Raw genomic sequence first — 20,136 nt, 5'->3', positions numbered from 1 at the left:
TGTTTAAAACCCTCTTAAATCCAAATTACTGAATAATCCGTATTGCTATACTTACAGAATTCTGTAATACTTACAGAAATTACAGAATATTTGTGTTTAAGACACACATATAGGATTTTTTAAATAATTCAATAATTACAATCCTTCTCAAAGTTTATGTTGTGCACAAGAAGAAATAGTTGAATAGGATTAAACAAGGAATGTCAATCCACAGCTGTTTTCAGATCTTTCCAAAGGTCTGTTTAATTATCAGATCTATACTGCAGGACTTCCCAATGAGCATTTCCTGTGTTCTTGGGCATTAATATTTGGGAAAACAACTTTTCTCGGCGTCGTTCTGGATTTCTCTGTTCCCATTTTTTTCTGTGTCCTAATCACTTTCCATGTTTGCTTGATGAAAACATTTCTCCATTTGGCAATGTTGAATCTTTTGATATTATTATATATTCTGTTACCGGGTGCAAGACATCTTAATAGTTTGGCATTTCTGCTATTGAAATAAAGGCAAGATGGTTAGGAATGTAATTGCTTTGTTTTTTTGTTTTTAAAGTCAATATTCATCTTAGTAAATTTTTTTTATCTTATTGGAAAAAAAACCCAATACAAAATAAAACCACCAATGGTTAAAACTTGGTGGTGTTTTAAAATATGCAAACATTTTGGCTCGGTTTTACGCTGACATGTTTATTTTGGCTTGTAAAAATGCTCCACAGAGTTTTATTAGACTCTTGGCTGAAGACAAATATTTTTGGGAGATTCCCTAGAAATAGATATTCAGTCCAACCCATACCATACATATATTTTAAAGATTCCTGTTAATTGGTAATTAATGGTAATTAATAAACTGTTAATTACCATTATTATAATAATTATTGAAATTCTGTTTATGTTGTTATAAGTATAAATTCACATCCTTGTCTTTCCTGCACTTTCCACAACTATTTTTTTTTTCATTTTTTGCTTTTTCTAATTATGTTATGTTACTCGCGTGAAATCAAATTTTTTTATAGCATTTTTGCCTGACTCATGTTTTCAATTTTATTTAGCAGAGAGTTTGTTAAAGGTATCCACTCTGGGTGTGTCTAAGTTTATTCAGCAGTTTTAAACAGTAATGAGGAGCCATATAAATCATTGTTCGAGCCATTTGAAAAAGGTTTAAAAATTGATCTGCAACTGAGATGACTTGACCGCCTTTATAAAAGCCAAGAGCTGTTGACTTCCCTCATTTCTTAGTGACCTCATTCTGCCCTGTTGCGACTGTACTGAGCTGCTTCCACGAACACTTTCATTACTCTGACTTTAAAATATTTAAATCAGGTTAAGTTGCTCCTTTTTAATTACTTATATTTTACTTTCCAGGGAAAGAATAGACAATATTTTTTCTGCCATTGTTGGTTGCTCTGTATCTTTTAATTTTTAGAACAACTGGTTTCATCCAGACTGTTAAGAGCTCTACCACTGCTGCACATAAAGCCAACTAAGGCACTTTTATTTCTGCGTCTGTGGTACCGACTGCTAGGATATGCATACTTTAAAAGTAGGACAAAAACGAAAAGGAGGAAGAAAGAGCAGGGAAAAAGACATGAAGGCATGAAAACTGCATTAGGCGGTGGCAGCCAACACAGAGAGAAGGATGTGAATGATTCAGGAGGGAAAGGGATTAATAATGCAGGACTCCCCCTCTCCCTGTGTCCCAATGTCCCTCTCTTTCTCTCCTCCCTTCCCTCTCTCCATCTAACCTTCTGGATATTTTTTTCCCTGCATTCCTTTTACCATCTTCTGTCTTCACCTCTTATCTGTCACTGACCTAACCAGTAGGGGGAGCTCTCCTCATCGAACCTGCCTAACTATTTTTTTTTTTTTTTTCTGACCTGCCCTGCTTTTCACAGGTTTTGGTTTATGCAGCAGCCATTACTTTGTTTCTCAAGCATATTTTATGAATTGAAATAGTGACAAAATGTTGCTTGTTTGAATTCCATCCCATTTTGTACATGTGGATAGATGGCTGATGTAAGGTGCCTGCCCTCGGGTCAACTGTGTGACTCCAATCAACTCTTTTACCCTCTCCAGCTCATTGCACTGAGATAAGTCATGGTCAGAGAGGACCTGGTCGCAGGCAGGAAATGACGACCTAATTTAATCGCAACTTGGTGGCATCCCGTCAGGAGGCTTTTAATTACCTACTTGTGTTGTTCTTCACTCTGGATCCCTCTCCACCCTACAGGACAGAGCTCTAATGGGCAATATAACCCGGCTGTGTGACAATGCCATCGCCCTGGAATCATTCAAAGGCTCTGAGAGAGAGACCAACCCTCTCTACAAAGACTACCACGGTACAAACACACGCACACACTCGCTTATCTTTCAGTCTCTTTTCTATCGGATACACACACATGTACAGAGGCAGTGCATTAAAGCCGGAGTTAGGCTGTGGATGGAGGCAGGGCAGCCCCCTTGCAGGCCAGGCTGTCAGTGTGCGTTAGCGTGCTGCTGCTCAATCAGACGTGCTCCTCAGTAGACAGGCCGGGGGGGATTCAGCTGCCACGCCGTACCCCCTCTCTCTCTCTCTCTCTCGCACCCTCACCTCCCTCCATTCCTGCCTCACCGCCTCCCTCTTTCCCCCCCTCCACCTCCAGCAGAGGCTCTCTCCCTCTCGCCTCGCCCATTCTCCATCCCCGGTCCCATACCCCTGAGGCTCTGGAGCAGCGCAGACCAACACTGGGGAATCGATATTCTCACCATCACTCTCTCTTCCTCTCTGCCTGCATCTCTCCATCCCTCGCTCAATGTCTCCGTGGCCAGCATGCTCTGCTAATAAATGGAGGGCAAAGCTTTCAGTGGAGAGACAGGACACCGGTAAGGAGACGTGTGGAGAGAAAGAAACCAAGGCAGGGGAGGGGAGGGCAGAGCAGAGTTTGTTTCTGCTCTCCCAGTCCTCACCATCACTTTTTTTTTTTTCAGCACAGTTTTATCATTTCTCTCCTTCTCCTCCCTGCTTTTCTCTTTTCTATCACTCTCCACACATAAAGGTCAGTATAAGTGAGGCCGGTATTTTTAGCAGTTCCTCCCAAACTCTCCCGCTCACTCTTTTGCTTTTCCTCGCATTTGGCCACCATCCCTCAACCCTTTAGATTGTGACACATATAAACATTCAGTTTTAGATTTTGCATCCTCCTCCAGAACATTTCCTAGATCCTTTACAGCATTTTTTAAACGCATTATGCTGTGATAAACGAGTTCTAGAAATCCAGAACTTGTTTTTGTGAGTTTTGCACTGCGTCACTTTCTTAATTGCCTCTGAGTTGCGAAAGTGTCTGTTAGTGTTGATATTGTTTGAAGTCCCTTTAAAATCCCATACTTTTCCTACTTAACTAATTCAGGTGCGGGCTTCTGAAACACATTTATGTGTACTGTATGATTGTTTTGATGTGTGTTGATGTGTGCCAACGCATCTGGTGCGAGTAGGAGAGTGTGTGTAGCTGTCGCGTGCATGTGTGTGTGTATGCGTGTTTGCGGCAGCAGTTCAGGGCTGCTCAAAGCATGCTGGGAAGCCTGTCACTGCAAATCAGGCAGAGGGAAATCACCCAAGTGCACAGAGGAGAGAACCCACCATCCCCCACTTTCTCTGTCTGCCTTCCTTTCTCCATTACTCCCTCGATCTTTTGCTTTTCTGTGTCACGCTTGTTTGTACCACCCCACTTCTACAGTGCTGTACAGTTTTATGGAAATGCCACTGTGCCGGAATGAAATAAAAAGGGGAGTTCAAAGTATGGAAAAAATTCCACACCTCTTCCTCGTGTTATTACATGAGCCTATCTTTAAATTATGACAGTAATCGTTGGAGAAAATACCAGCTCTTTAGTTTTAAGGAAACAAGAGGAGAAAAGCAATGGGAACAATAAGTTGTGAATGACTTATTTCAAAAGTAAATTTTCTCGTTCATCATAATCACGTGTGAGCAAGTTCTGTTAATTTCCTGTCTCTTCAATGCTCTGTGCATTTATGTGAAAGTCCACATTTTGCTTATGCAATTGCCAATCCACTTTATGCAACATTAAAATAAAACAAAAAAAAAACTTTTAGTTTCACTTAATGTTCACTTAAAATCATCATTAATGTTCTGCTAAAAGAACAATTTTGTTACATGTTAATTTAAAGAAAATTTTGGATATTTAGTGTATTAGTGTAAAACAAGTTCAGATTTTAATAATCAAAGTGAAACACAAATTAATGTAATTTTTGTTGAGTGTGTTTTTGATTATTTATTAATTTCTATTGACTTTTTGTCACATTTAATCTGATTCTTCTGTCCTTTGTAGGCCTGCTGTTTGTGCGCCAGGTGCCTCACCTGAACTGTCTGGCCAGGCAACTCCCTGACCACAAGGATCTGGCCTTTAAGCTCAAGAGGAAACAGTTTACTATTGAGGTATGTTTCCAGCTTTAATCTTTGGCGCTCTCTTATTTATTTTATAAATAATATCTATCAGTTGATAATTGTTCGTACTTTATGACTTAGCTTTGCCCTGACTGAATTGCAAAGTATACGTACCTCTTGAAGTTTTTCATCCACAAACTTCAGTGGATTATATTGGGATTTCAACAAAACGTAATGCAGAATAGTCAAGTGGAAGGAAGAAATATATGTGTATCTTGTCATTTTACCACCAAAAAACTGAAAATCTTACCACGCATATCTTTTTAGGCCTCTGCACTCAATATTTTTGTAGATGCACCTTTTGTTAAAATTGACTTTTCAAAACAGGTCAAGCTGAGTCAGACTAGATGAAACGTCTGGCCACAAAATATAAATTAGATTTAGGTCTGGATTCTGACTGAGCCATTCTAGCACACAATTATCCTTATTTCTGCCACACATGCATTTGCACGAAAGACATAAAGTTCAGTTTTGATTTAATCTCACCATAACTCCCAAATGATTCCAGCGTCCCCTGCACATCTGGTGGCAAACTTTAAGATGTGAAACTCTGCAGCTCCTCCAGACCGACCATTGCCACTGGATGATATTTCGGGTTATTAGACTAACCCGTAATATCGGGTTAGTCTAATAACCCGATATCTGATGAAAAGGTGACTTTTCATCAGATAGTTTTCCCATTTTTATTTTAAAAAATAATATTCCTCCCATTGACCATTATGGACTTAAGTTTCTGGTAGTAATAAGATCATTTTTTTATGCACACTCTGTCCAAATGTATTGTTTTTTTATCAATATTTTTATGGTGGAATTTGTTTTCCTGTATTGAAACTGTAAGTAAAGAGATGTTTCACTCATAAGCAAAACTCCACCAAGCTCTGTTTACTTTGCTTTGCTATTGAGTGACTGAAGGAAGGTGAAACTATTGATTATGCACACTTGCGGGCACAGTTTCTTCAGTGTAAAGTCAAGAGGCAAGAGAGTGAGAAAAATATCTATTTCCATAAATATGACAGTTGAAGTTCAGGTAAGTGGTATGTCTCACATTTTGATGCATGTAATTCGTATTAAGTCTCCAGGTGCCCTTATACGTTCTTCTGTATGATTACTTTTCAAATGCATAGTCACCTGGACTGCGAAGTGGCTCAACAAAAAACAAACTGCGACAGCTTTGAGGGAAGTAAGTAATGTAATGTTAGTGTGGCTTCACCTGAAACTGTGCACTGCAAGCATTTACCAATGGAAATCCAGTTTCACTGCCAGACACAGAGGAGTGACATATGGAAACAAAAAGTCAGTAAATATCGCCCTTCTTATAAGCTTAGCATTTTCCACATTTTTTGAAAAGTTATTTTTAAAATTCAAATATAGTTTAAACTTGTGACAGATATGCACTTCAGATGCCTATTTTGGACTCACCTTTTTGACATACATTTCGATTTTTGATTTCTCATCCTCATTCACACTATTCCTCTCTCCAAAAGATACAAATCTGACACTGAACTGCTACTCTGGAGACAAATTAGGAGGCCCTGCACTTAGCTCAGGCTCATGATTGGTCCTCATTACATTATCATTACCTTATCACACCCTCTGCTCCTCGGCTCTTTAGTGAGTCCTATTGTCTCAGCCAGGATTCGAACGGGAGGAGCGGAATGCCATCCCTACCCCCAAATTTCCACGGTCACCGTCTTCTCATTTTGTGCCACCTTTGATGATATTTCTAATCCTTTCTTCTGTCTTAATTAACCCTCTCTCTTCATTTCATTGAATCCCCTAATGTGCTTCTATTGCACAGATTATGAGGTCTGTATGATTGTATTGTATGATTGTGCTTGTTTTTAGACCAGAGCTAATCTTTCAAGACAAATGTCAAGATCCGTGCAATCTTGGATCTTCTCTTTATCAAATGTTGCGTATTTCAGTAGCTTTGTGTATTTTTGGTGAGACTGAGTTATTGAGGGGTATGCTTGAAAGAAACAAGGAACAACATTCTCGGAGCAGACTGAAATCTGCATGTTGCAAGAAAATCTTTGCTGAATGCTTTGTGAATTCCTATTATTACACAGCCAAATTTTTAAGGAACAATTCATTGACTGTCCTCCGTGCAATGAATAATACAAAATACAAAATCAGCATAATAACCTTTTAATTTTCATGAATGGTGAAATTTTAAATGGGTGGATAAATTTAAATATTATTAGCATTAAGGACATTATGGAGACAGTGTTTAGGAAGCCAATTACCGGTATATATGTTTAAGCAATATTTTATCCAACACTGAAAGATTGGACTTTCCTTTCCATTCCCTTTCTCAACATTTCTCAAGACAAATTATTCGAGGCTCAGAGTTGGATTATCAAGATTGGTAATAATAATAAAGTTTTTGAGTTTTCCTTTTTCTATCAGGTAGCTGAATTACATTGATATTGAAATATGATATTTATATCTTAGCAAGTTTGGTAAGTCTAATGCAAAGCTCATAGTATTACCAAGGAATCAATCAGTTAATTCATTGATCTTTAAACATAAAGCCCCCTTGATAACATGAAGTCATATACATAAGATTGAAAAAGTATGAGACCAAAATAAATGAAAATATGAAAAAACCTATGAGGAAAATAAGGCTACACAAAAATACATTTTCAGCTAACAAAAGTGATATTGGTTTAAGACTAAAGAAATGTAATTGTGTTACTGATTATCAGTAGCCACAAAAATCTTACAAAGCACGAGTCCTGAAAGTATGTTAAAGCTAAGATCACAAAAAGAAGGATAAATTAATAAAATGTTATTTGAGGGACTTAGCATTACAGCTTTATGGCAGCATGCCACCCACTGTTCATGACGTACAATATATTTCAGGTGTATTGATTTTTTAAAAATATTTCTGTGATATTGACTTTTTAAGTCAATACTGGAGCCTGTGCAGCTCCAATATCCACTTAAACTTCCATTCATATCGTTTCCATCCGCTTGTACAGATGTAGTACTTTATACCAAGAGTGTCTAAATCCCGACTACCTTATAAATGGTCATATCTGGATATGATGTCAGCATTGAGACCATTACTAACAAAAATATGTGATCCTTCTTTAAGGATATGTTTACTGACTAAGTGAGAATCATATTCTGGCTCTGCTTTGACAAAGAAAATTAGTTCTACCAGCATGAGACGACAACCCAAAAATAGTTGCCATTGTTGACTCTGCACTCCGCACTTAATCAAACCTGTCAATCATAATCCCTGGCTATGACACATTCGTACCTGTCTGGGAATTTCCCACAGGGTGTTGTATCCATAGTCACGCATCAAATTAGCTATAACATGGGTCTGTCATTGTGATACCCTATCATGTTGGTTGTTGTTATTGATTTGTGCATCTACTGGGAAGTAAACATTAAAAAGGCTACAGAGACATATGCGACTGTCGGATCACAGGCTGGACTGCCGTTGGGTTAACAGCCGTATCGCTGGTCATCTGACTCTGTGGACAGCTGATTGACATATGAGATGACAGTTGAATTTGTTTGACAAGTCACTGCAGTGGTCATCGTCTCATTTACTCAGGCTATAAGACTCTTTTTTTCCCCTGAAGCCACAAGAGACAGCATTCCCTTCACTGTGCTTCATGACCTGCTGAGATGGATGTAGGTTCAACTTTTAGTAGATTTTTCCTGTTTTGATATCAGCAAATCAGAGAGCTCTCAGCATTTGTTCTATGAGGAATAATATGTGGGTGGGTGGTGGTGCTGAATGACAGCTGATTGACAGGAACAGCTTCTCACCAGCTGGTTCAGGCAGCTGCATGCCATCCCAGCTACGTGTGGATTTGTGCTAGTAACTAATATTTTAACTGCTGCTTGACTCATCCCTCGATTGTCAAGCACTTCAGGAATGAGGAGACTGAACACAGTTTTATTTAAATCGAATAAATCCTATCTTTTTAAAAAAAATTTAAAAAGTTATTAGGACTTGCCGCAATCCCACACTTATCTCATCAATGCTTTACTTTCTTGGTGTTGAGGTTGCCCCAGCAACACTTGACTTACTGAGAGTTCAAGCTACGGTTGATGAGCAGTTATTAGCCGCGGCGCCTGAGGCCAGAATTAACCCATGGCCCTGTCTGAGCAGGTAGGGGAGTGTTAGGTGTTTGGACAGGATTAACACACACTCATTCATATATGCAAACATTTCTTGCTCTCATACATCGATATATTGACATTGATGCGACGACACATCCAAATTGCTTGCGCGAAAACAATTCTGTGTGACTCGCTCTGTGCGTGAGAGTTGTTGTAGTCACTCATTTTACGCCGCCCATGCTCTCGTCACACGTTCCACAAAGCAAGATGCTTGAGGATGAAGCTCTGAAGAATGCAGATGGTACGCAATTACATTCTCCTTACCTTTGCTTGACCCTTTAAACTGACAGGCAATGTGCCTTTGGGGAACCGGGGTGCCAGAAGCAGGTCAAAAGGTCAACTACAGTGTAAGAAAGGGATTTGTGTCAAATTAGTCCTCTAATAGAGAACCTATTTGGAGGTGTTTTTTGTTGGACATGCAGTTCATGTCACTGAAGCTGTGTATGCTGCACAAGGGAATTGTTCAGCTCCCTGTAGATATAGACTGGTCCCAGTGTCAGGGTATATCAAGTTTTTAATATTTTACGGTTTCAAAACTTTTACAGTTCATTCATGCCCTTTTATTGAAATGCTGATGAAAGTGCTAGAGACTTGCACACAGTATTCAGCTGGCTGGAAGACGTTACATACTCTTGACTTTTGCCAGCAACAAAGACAACATTTCTAGCTGCAGACCAAACCGAAACCCTGACTAATTATCTAATTATCCAGCCAATATTTGCTTGTTTTATTCTCAGTGTTACTGAACTGGAGAGCTCCTTCAGTGCCAGACTGCTGCACCAAGTGCACAAAGGCAAATTATCATTAGTAGTGCTGGTATTATCACATTCCTGTTATTTGCACAGTTTGATTTTCACTTGTGGTAAATTCTCGTTATTTTTATGCACAATTTGTACATTTTTTAAAATGTCCCTGCTCAGATGCTTATTTCTGCAATCTCCTGAAGCTATTTTTGTTACTGAACAGTATTTTTTTTCTTATGAAACAAATTTGCCTATACTTAACAGTCTGTTATTCTTGCTGCTTTCATTATATTTGAATGAATCTACTTGCTTTGACTTGCCTGTCACTTCACTGCTGGTACACCTGAATTTCCCCACTGATGAACAATACAGGTTATTTCTATTCTTCTATTCAATTCTAAAACAGGCATGAGCAAGGTTTCCCCCAGAAAACTTGCTAAGCCTAGTGGTTGGGTGCTAGTACAGTCATTCATCCAGCGGCCGTCATGTTTTTGAGTTAAAAGCACTTTGAATTGCCTTGTTGCTGAAAATGTGCTACATAAATAAAATTATCTTACCTTAAAAAATGTATAAATTTACAGAAAATTTTAAAATATCACTTGATAACTATGTGTTATTGAAATATTGGAAGATTAATACCTGAACGCCAACTATAAAGTCTTAAGAGATGCAAGCATTTAAAAAAAAAAAAAAATTTAATAAGTAATGCTTAGCCTGGTGGGGGCACAAGTAAAGCCTAGTGGCCCGCCAGGCTTATAATATACTGGGGAAAATCCTGGATAAGACAAAAGTAAGGTATGGATTTGAGCCTTGAGATTTTCATGTATGATAATCTTAACTTTAAATGCAATACAATAAATACTTATATCACAGTGTCAAATTTTAACCCAATATCAGAAGGATACATAACATGCACGAGCAATAACATTAAATAAACACCCAGTGTAGTCATATAGTGGACATTTTTTAATTCTTGCACAGATTATTCTCCCTATTTTGGCATTCTACCTTAAATAAAACTGCACAGTTATAATAAGCTGATATCAGCTGGTTAATTCATGTGGTTATTGGCTTGATTAGTCGGCCTACAGTTGGATGTTTAATAAACATGCGTCGCTCAACTTGGCAACTGCACTGTCTCATAAAAAAGTGATACCTTAATATAAGTGGTATTCAGATGTGTCATCGGAAGTGATGTCTAACTAACAGTGTGCAGCAACAAACGGGGGAGGGGCAACCGTACTGATACTGATGAAAAGTCCACACCCTAATGGTGTACTAGTGCTTGCTTTACGAAAGTTTATTTGAAAAACTACAACAAACATCTTTGGTCATTTGCAAAACATGCATGCAGCAAAATGTGTTGTCTGAATCTTGCTCTAGGAGTTGAACTTTATATTAAACTGGATTCTACTGAAGATTATCTGGAGCGATCGTGAACACATGAAAACATTTGATCCAAGGCCATATGTGCAGACTTGGGTGTTGAAGATTTAGTATGTTCTTAAATTTGAGAATTTGGTACATTAAGCTGAATTTTTGAAACAGAACAATGGCTGAGCGTTTCGGTGCTCAGCCCTTGTTTTGGTCTGGGTGATCGCCTACAAATGGTTCTTAAACAGGCTCATTCTAATGTGTGTGAAAGTGTGATTTTAAAGAAAATGCACCTGTAATCAAGAACATGTTGGTGTTTCAGCCCCAACAACCAGATTTTCACTCCTACAAACATCTCAAGTTGTTCCTCTCACTTCTACATGACTCTAATAGTTGCGTAGTTTTGGACCAAGGCGAGTAAAGGTGAAACAAATATGAAACACAAATACAGATGGAGATGCTGAGGAGAAGATGACTCAAGAGAAAGAGGAAACTAACTGAAAGAGTCCGAAGGAGGTGTATAGAGTAGTTTAATGTTTCTTGGCATGTCCTCAAAACGTCTTTAAGACAACGCCTGTGTCTGCCCCCTGTTGAAGCCTGTGGGTGCCAAGGGAAGGGTGTTAATGGACCTATGTGAGGAACAGAGCGAGAGTCTTGGAGAGGAGGGAGGGGGAGGCTTAAGCGGAGAGGAGCAGTTAAGTGATTCTCAGGTCAGGTCTAATTAAAATGAGGGCTTCTCCTCAGAGGCACCAAAGCGTCTTATTGAGAGAGAAATGAAAAGGGGAGGAAGGAGGAGTTGCAAAATGCAGAACGAGTCAGACAGGGACCGACTCCTAAGGGCTTGTTTTTTTGCATTTGTTTTAATGTTTGTTTGCTTTACATGCCTGTTTGTCTCTCTTTCTCTCTGCGTCCAATAATGTTTGGCACAGAAGATCAGGGAGAGGCCAATGCTGAAAAGAACTCATTTGAAGAAAGTCGCTGACTATTTGAATTCATTTAGAGATGATGGCAACTATTTTCTGGGAAATGAAATACATTTAAGATATTATGCCTTTGTTTGACCGTCCTGAACCGAGGAAGTCATTTAACCTTTTAACGACACCTAACTTTGATTTATACTTTGCCAAGAAAGTCACAATCAATTGGGAATGGACTTTTTGGCATAATATTCTAATTAAATAATTCATGCTTCCTCCCTCGGTGCGCATCCACAGTTGCAGTTGGTGTTCAGGTGTGCATATGGTTTGTGTGTGCATGGCAAAAAAGAGAGAGCGAGCTCTGTTCAGGCCAGTCCATGGCACGCTATCAAACTCTTCAGCTAAACAATTCTCTACATATATCAGGTTTGCATCCATTATTGAACATGCATTTTATCTACTCTGGAAATGCGCGTGTGTATTTTTTAAGACAAGCGTGCATGCTTTGGTGCTGACTCCTGAATGTGTTGGGGGATGTTTGCGTCTGCTGGGGTACTTGCAAGATCCTTAAGTGATTCGGGTCAAAGGCAGAAATGCATGTTTTAAATTCTTCTTAATCTTCCAAAAGCAGATACAGTCCAAGATATCCACAACAGAAAATGCATCCGTAACCCTCCATAGTGACACAAGTCGCTAATTTAAGCTCAGTGTTGGCTGGTTCAAGTTAACGTTCACCAAATAATGACGCCAAGTTTTAAAAATCGATGTAAACATTGACCGCAATTGTAAGACTTTCCATTTACTTACTAATATTCTGGATGGAAAAGCAGCTGTGGTTTTGTTTGCGGTAGTTGACTCAAAGTTGGGCAAAATAATATTTGTGGCAACCAAATGCACTGCCGTCCGCGCTATATGAACAAAACGCCCAAACGTTTGTTTCAAGCAGACAGTCCTAAAGCTAAACAAAACAGGGCATATTTGCTCCTCCTGCCAGACTGTGTAAGACCGTGGTTTGCCTGAACTCACCCTGAAAGTGAAACTGTTTCATCAGTGAGCAGTGAACCCTTAACGCAGTCCATGCACCACTCAGCTCCCATCAGGCCAGACTGGCCACATTGGACTCAGACCTGATTAAAGTAGCCCCAGTTGTCTTCAGCTCCCATTAGGGAAAAGAAAAGAGGCTATAACGTGCAAGCCATTCTACATCTGTGGGGTCTTGTGGCACTAAAGGGTACATGTAATTCTGCTCAGATAAGGCGTCTATTAGCATATTGATAGTGACTGGAGAACCATAGGTCCCCTGGTACTTACAAATTGTGCCTCAGATGTATTTCTCTTGATATTTGCTAGATTTTTGTAAAAAGTTGTGTATAATTTTGCCTTAGGTTTATGCAGTCTCTGTTCATGTGTCACAAACTGTGAGTGACACTGTAAACCTTGGGCAGAACTTCTTTTGCTTAGAGGTTGAAATATACAATTGAAAACAGATATTTACACAGTATACAAAGACAGAACCACTTTAAGCATGTCTGGTTTTTTCCAGCAGTCAGGATTACCAGAATATTCAACTTTTAAGAGTCAAAAGTTTACATGCACTGAGATAACTGTGCCTTTAAACAATTTGCAAAAGTCTGGGTGATGATTCACACATGTGGATGTTTCGGCACACATCCTTGTGTGACATCACGGGGAAATCAGAGAATCGTGGACGTCCACAACCTTGCTTCATCTTTTGGTACAATTTCCAGATTCCTGAATGTGTTATATTCATATTTTTAAAAAAATATATTGGAATATAAACTTTATTGGACTCCATTTAGGGAGGAGACATGTTTTTGTGTCCTAGAAATTAACATATGTCATTGTATGTGTACATTACCTACACAGCAAAGATTAAAGCGCTTGTGAAGATTATTACATGAGCTGGTGAAATCAGTCTTGCGCCAACAATATGCTAGAAAGCCAGATTACATTTTGTAAATATGCTCAGGGAGAAAGACTGTTGTTCTAAAATATGTTGTGAAGAAGCTGATGCTATAATTTAAATGTTAATAATGTCCATTGTTAAATTTGTAGGAAAATAGAAAAACAGGAAAGCCTGAGAACGTCCTTCTAGCTGTGAAGCACAAGTGTGGCAGCATCATGTTGTGGTTGGTGTTTTCCTACAGATGGCATCATGTGGAAATTCAGAAACACTTCAAGCCTTCATTCTGGAAGTTAAAGCTTGGCCACAGATGAGATTTATTAAATGACGGTGACCCAAAGCATACTGCAAAATTTGTCATAAGATGATTTAAGGATGAAACATTTCAATGTTTTAGAGCAACCATCCCAAAGCCATGATTTTAAAAGATGCGCACCTACATACCTGATTCTATGTAATCTATGTTAGGAGGAATGGGCAAAAATTCCAGTAAGCTTTTGTGAAAAACCCAGTGAAATAGTGTCTTAAAAACATCACCACAGTTATACATTTTAAAGAACAATTTGTGTAAACATGTTTTGTTGTATTTGACGTTTTATMGATTCTTCAAATTTAAAATGTTCAACTCGCAGCGTAACAATTTTGTCATTGCTGTTGATTCACAACAAAAGTAAAAATTGCCATCCTAGGCACAAACAGCTCTGCGGTCGGAGCGGTTCAAAGGTGGAATGTTGATCCCGAACAGGAGCATCCAACTCGGGAAGGCTCTCTGCATGGTTCCTAAAAATAACTTTCCCACACTCTCTCTGCTTGGTGTCCTAAGGGGGGGTCAGGAAGAGGAGTATGTATTTGTATTTTTTGTCTTGCTTGTCATTGTTCCAATGTGTTGTATTATTGTTGTGGTTATAAATTCTCGATCAAATTCCGGCTACAAAGGTTTACTTAATTTACCTGAGGTTTGGATTTCCATTGCAATACTAATCTTTAGGTAATTGCTTCTTTTATTGAGGGAAAATTATCTTTCTTTTTTTTTTCTCAGAGTCTCATTTTGACATTTAGCCCTCTCTTTCATACTCAGTGATTTGACCGCGTTACCTCAGCTGCTCGTTCAAAGACTCAACAACATTGCTCCATATGCTTCACACAGAGCGGTGTTCCTGAATAAAGTCACTGCAGTCTGTCATTGACTGCTAAAATGTGAGAATCATAAAAGCAGAAAGATGGCTCCTCATTCATCTGTCTGTAAATATTAACATTTAAACATCAAGATTTTCAAACAGTATTGATCACAAGTATTGATTGAGGTATTTTCCAGTTTTGGATAAGTATTGCATACAAATCCAAGCCGCATTATTATAATTTTTTATTTCCACACTTTATTCGCTGCTCCTTTGTGCAATTATTGGATGTGATTGTTGCATCATCTATCCATCAGACTCTTCTGTAAATACTTTTCATTCCTCCAATGCAGATTCCTCTCACAACGTAAAGACACTTGTTTTATGTAATTAGTTGAGCTATTGAAACCTGACATCAGTGTAAACGGCTGCATTTAAGGATTCACCCAACTGTTAACACACAGTTGTTTAAAGCGGTGTTGGCCATTGAGGGAAGTTAACCGGCAACTGAATGATTTAGTGGTCGTGAATTTTACAGGGGGGGGGGTCGCATGTGTCCCATCCCTTCACAGTTCACAGGTGGCTATTGAAAGGCCCGGCCAGATGATGATGGAGGATAGCGAAGACGCATATAGAGCTCTGAATAGGCTTTAATTACACCACAGTTGATGAGCCAAAGGGCCATTCAAAGGCCAAGCTTGCACTTCAAAAAGAAAGTTAGAGGGCAAGGTGATGCAAAGTTTGCGACCCCATCTCTGAGTCAAGGAGCGTGTCTGACTCATCGGTTTGTGTTTATGCGGCAAAGATGGAACGGGTTTTATAATGCGTGTCTGCGCTGTCCGTACGTAAATGTGTGAAGGTAGAGGGTAGCGGCCATGGGGGTGACCAGGGTGGGAGAATTCTTCACTGTGTAGCTTAACCAAACTTTGCTTTTGTCCCTAACAATGATGAGTGATGATGAGTGACAGGGGTGTTAGCGGTGGGATCTGCTGAACAGAATGTGCCTAAGCAGTGCTCACCCAGACTTACACAAAAGCCAGCAAAAGGTCAAATTTGAGGCAGGCTTCTTGTCCGCCAACAAACTCTATTTCACTCTGAAACATGTCACATAATATGCTACAATATTTTGTTTGTCTTTGGGTTCAGGGTATCATGCTGGTATATTTTTTTATTTATAATTTATTGTCTAAAAACATCTCTACCTGAACCCTGAAAACTCTCTTTTTCTCAATTAAGAACCTTAATGACATCAGTTGTGTTTTTTTTGTTTTGTTTTGTTTTTTTGCAAATGAGATCTGGATTTCAGTGGGGTTTTGCCTGGTTAAATAAAGAAAGCTGCCTTAAATATTGATTTGTCTGAATTGCTTTTGAGTTGCTGCTTAAGTATCAGCTTTTCGGCTAATGCTGACTCGAGGAGAGCATGTGCCGTTCTCCCTTTGTTACCCAAACACATACATAATGCTCACACACCCAAAGTTAAGGCACAACACCCTCCTTCTACCCCTTCACACATATCCCTACTGCTAACCAGGGACTAAGGGTCGCATGCAAGTGTTTCCCAGGGGGCAGTTGTGGAGGGTTCTGTGGCCTGGAGACGGATCTAGACGGCAGTTAGTCAGGAACCAGTATTTTTCTATTTTTATTTGGATTTTTTTTTGTAGCCAGCTCTTCTCCCCCTTCCCCCCTTTTCTGAAGTCTGGCGATGATCGTAATGGGGGGTGACAGCTCACCTCTCCCTAGCGTGCCTACTGTCCTTGGAGCGTTAGAACCCCCCGCCCCCCCCGCAAAATTGTCGAACCACCACCAAGTCCCGGAAGGCCACAAAGGTTACTTCATATGTTAGTCTGAGGATTCTTATGAGTCTGTTTTATTTTATTTTTTTATGTTTTTTAAATTCAGAAGACTGTAGTCTCTGTCAACTCTGAAGGGATTGTCTGAACGAAACAAAATCAAAATATAATGTATATCATCTTGATCCTTTCATTATAAATACATTTACTCTTTCTGTCAAATTCATTTCATTGCCTTTTTTTTGTTTTTGCACTGTCACCATTTGCTTCCTGTTTGTCTGTGTGGGTTGTGACCCACTGGTGTGAAAAGATTCAGGGCCTGCAGTTTCACATCTATTAAAGGCTTCGTGTTTGGAGAGGGAAGTGATCTGATAGCCTGATGTTGTACGCTCACTTACACAGACTGTTTGAATGGGGATGTCATGTATGCCTGCTTCATCGCCCTCTGTGAATGTGCATCAGGTTGCCTGCTTTTGTATGCTCCTGTACTTGCATTTAGGATATCCTCAAATTAAACCCATGCATACATGGTGGTTTTATACCTGGCAGTTTTGTTTTTACAGCTGCTTTCACAGCTATTAGCTCTTCTGGAAAAGTCAGGCAAACACCATCAAAATTGAGTCATGTTTTAATGAGGTCGCCTAATTTCAAACTGAAATGTTTAGGTTCTCCCCTTCAGCTGATTTCTTTTCTAAAAGGTTCAGGCCTGGGGACAGAGGAAGTGTTTGGTGAAGCATTGCTGTGTTGATTTGGCAGTGTTTTTGGATTATAACACGATGACAACCAACTCTGGGATGGAATCCTCAGATTTTATCTAAAATGTGCTGGTATTTCAATTGATTTATTGCACTCTAATGAGGGGCCCATGGCCTTTGGAAAAATCCCATTTCCTTCCACATCACAGAGTGCTGTACTCCAGACCTTACTAGTGTATTTGCTGCTGAAAAAGTCAGTTTCATTTGGCCAAAGCTTGCAGTGCCAGTTAAAGTCTCGGTTGTGTGAACCAAACTACAGCTTTTCTCCTCATATCCATTTCAACTAGTCAATACCCTCTGATTGTTATGGGGACTTGAAAATCACAAAAATCCACCCTTTGCTTTGGAGATTTCTTTTTCACTTCCCTTTCTGTCTGTTAGAAAGAAATACTTTTTTTGCTTTTTCTTTGTAGCCATTTTGAAACAGAGAGTATTATCATACATTTGCTTTACTTGATGGCTTAGAACTTAGAAGTAATCCAAACAAAGCAGGCCATGCGTGCTGCAGCTAAGGCTAATTACAGCTTTTGTACAGTCTCATTTTGGGGAAAATGAGGTTTTAACGCCAAAAGTCTAGTAAGGTTGAGCTTATCTCTTTAATTGGTATTTTCTTTCTCTTTCATGCCACTAAGTTACATGACGGCTGAAGTACTACAAACACAGCTATTTCATGCTGGTGTTGTCAGTCGCAGTGAAACGCTGATGCTTGTAAACAATACTTTTTGTTTAAACAGCAAAACACTGGATTCTTTGTGTTCATCTTATACATGTGTAGCATCTTGCTGTTCAAATAACAGTAAGTCATCATCTGTTGTTTTAAAACTGAAGCATGTATCAGATACGCATTCAGAAACAATCATTGAAAGTGAACTATTTAGTTATTTTCTTGGTAATCAAGTGGTGCCCCGACCAGTTTCAATCTAAGTTACTAATTTTATCAATAATTGCTGTAAGCAAGTATTTATCGTTATTCATAACCAAAACTAGGCAGGCTACTGTTGTACAACACATGTATGGAAAAACAATTGTTTCTGTATCTAAGAATATTTTCCCACTCAAACTAAATTAAAGGAAGGATTTTTTTTTTTCAGTAAATGATTGATTAATTTCAAAGGATCTTTTAATAAATTTTTCCTAAAGTGATCGATTTTGTTGGTGTACTTTAAATAAAGTATATATTACACTAACTTAATCAGTGTTCAAGCTGTATTTGATGTATTATTTATTTTTAAAATAGAATGAAAATATTTGTCTGTGAAACAAAATGGCAGAATTTTGTATAGTACATTATTTTTTAGTCTGTTGAAAGAAAAGTCTAAGAGATGTTGGTTTTTCTTCTCACTGTTCCTGAAGGTTTATTATAGAAAAGTTTGTTTTTTTCTACGGTCCAGCAGTCACTACTTATCCTTTATGTGGCATCAATTGAAGTTCTGCAGAGACCTATACACTCAGCTTATCGCAAATAGCTACATTAGACGTAGAAAGCAAGAAAGATGTATTTACATCAAGTATTTCAAAATAAAATGTGTAGCAGTGAGTCTGCCAAACATTACTTTGTGAGCATGGTCCCATCTCAACTCTTACCTCTGTCTTTCTTTCACTCGCTGTTGCTTTCCTCCCTCCATTCCTCTTTTTAATTACATTTATCTTTTTAGAAGCACTGCTCCTTCAACATTCAGGAACTCAACTAAAATGCGCTCCTCTACTTCTACCTCATTTGCTTGCAGACACAAATTCGTCCTGGCACTTTATAGGCTGCTCCCTGTTTTAAGAACTTGTAATCGTGGTGAACATTAGAGCTGCGCACACACACCCTGTGCCGTGCTCAAACAAAAAGGCGGGCAGCCTGTTTGGATGTTCAGATGGAAGTGCAACATAGATGCTTTGGGAATTCATCTGAAATGTCAGAATATGCAAGAAGAGGGCCAGAGGGACGTGTTTAGCTTTCTGGCATCGTTTCTGAAAAACCCTGCGGCCAAAAGTGGAATCTCAGCCCCGCCCTGCAAATGACCCCATGGAATGTTTGGGGACACATTCACTGAGATGTGTTTTTTTTGTTGTTTTTTTCTCACTGCAGCATTCAAGTGTTTTACCTCTTCAGGACTTAATGGCTGCCTACATATCAGAGAAGATGCTTTGCCCTGGTGTAATCTGACTTGTCTTAATTACAGGCAGTATCCAGTAATAGGCTGCTCCCGTAGATATCAGCCATTAGAGCGGTGTCTCTGGCAAGAGGGGTCTGATTGGCTTTGAGGTAGCTGATAAAGAAGCCATGCCTCATTTCCCTCCAATTTTTTTGTTCACATATCTCTGTATTAAAGTGAAGCATGAAGATGGTGAAGGACTGTGTTAAAATGATTTATGCGCTCCTCTGTTTGGTTTGTGGCTAATCTGCTCTTCCTGATTGCATTGTCAGCAATCAGCTCTGCTTCCATTTGAGGAACTGATTTCACTCGATTGAAGTTATTTCAAGCAAGTTTGAAAACTAGCGTTAAAATTTAAGGGGCTCTCTTTGTGGCTTGTTTCAATTACAGTCAGTGTACAAGTTTTTTTTTTTCTTTTTTTTTCTTGCAAGTGTTTAAGAAAGATTAACCTCCCGGGCCTTAGGCTTGTTTGTGTGGTTTTGATTTCCAAACCTCAAACCTCAGCCTCTCTTGTCTACTAATTGAGTAAAAAAACCACAACAAATGTCAACAAACAGACTTTAAGACCTTAACTGAGAACTTCTTTCAGCAGGTGTTACCCTTTGTTTTCAACCGTTCCTGCAGGCCTACTTTACTTGTTTTCCCGCAAGTTCAGACACGCTGTACATTGAGTCACTGTACAGCGTGTACAGTGACTACATGCTGTAGTCACTGTACTACAGAGTTGGGCTGTAGGATTTATTTGTGCAATGTTACTGAAAACTGTGCATTGTTGATACTGACACATATT

The 20,136-nt window shown here is 39.0% G+C and overlaps 1 protein-coding gene across 2 annotated transcripts in view; it reads left to right on the top strand.

Annotated features, from left to right (window-relative positions):
* The window catches only part of elp4 (elongator acetyltransferase complex subunit 4), a 58,208-nt gene that overhangs the window by 19,365 nt on the left and 18,707 nt on the right, over positions 1 to 20,136 (top strand). For both annotated transcript variants that reach the window (XM_017303791.1, XM_017303790.1), the window contains exons 8-9: positions 2,225 to 2,333; positions 4,320 to 4,426. In XM_017303791.1, coding sequence (XP_017159280.1) covers positions 2,225 to 2,333; positions 4,320 to 4,426 — 216 coding nt within the window. The remainder of the gene's footprint in view (positions 1 to 2,224; positions 2,334 to 4,319; positions 4,427 to 20,136) is intronic.

The sequence above is a fragment of the Poecilia reticulata genome, linkage group LG3 (genome assembly GCF_000633615.1).
Source record: "Poecilia reticulata strain Guanapo linkage group LG3, Guppy_female_1.0+MT, whole genome shotgun sequence".
NCBI lineage: Eukaryota > Metazoa > Chordata > Actinopteri > Cyprinodontiformes > Poeciliidae > Poecilia > Poecilia reticulata.
Note: the sequence above shows the minus strand (reverse complement) of the source record. Positions and strands in the feature narration are given on the sequence as shown.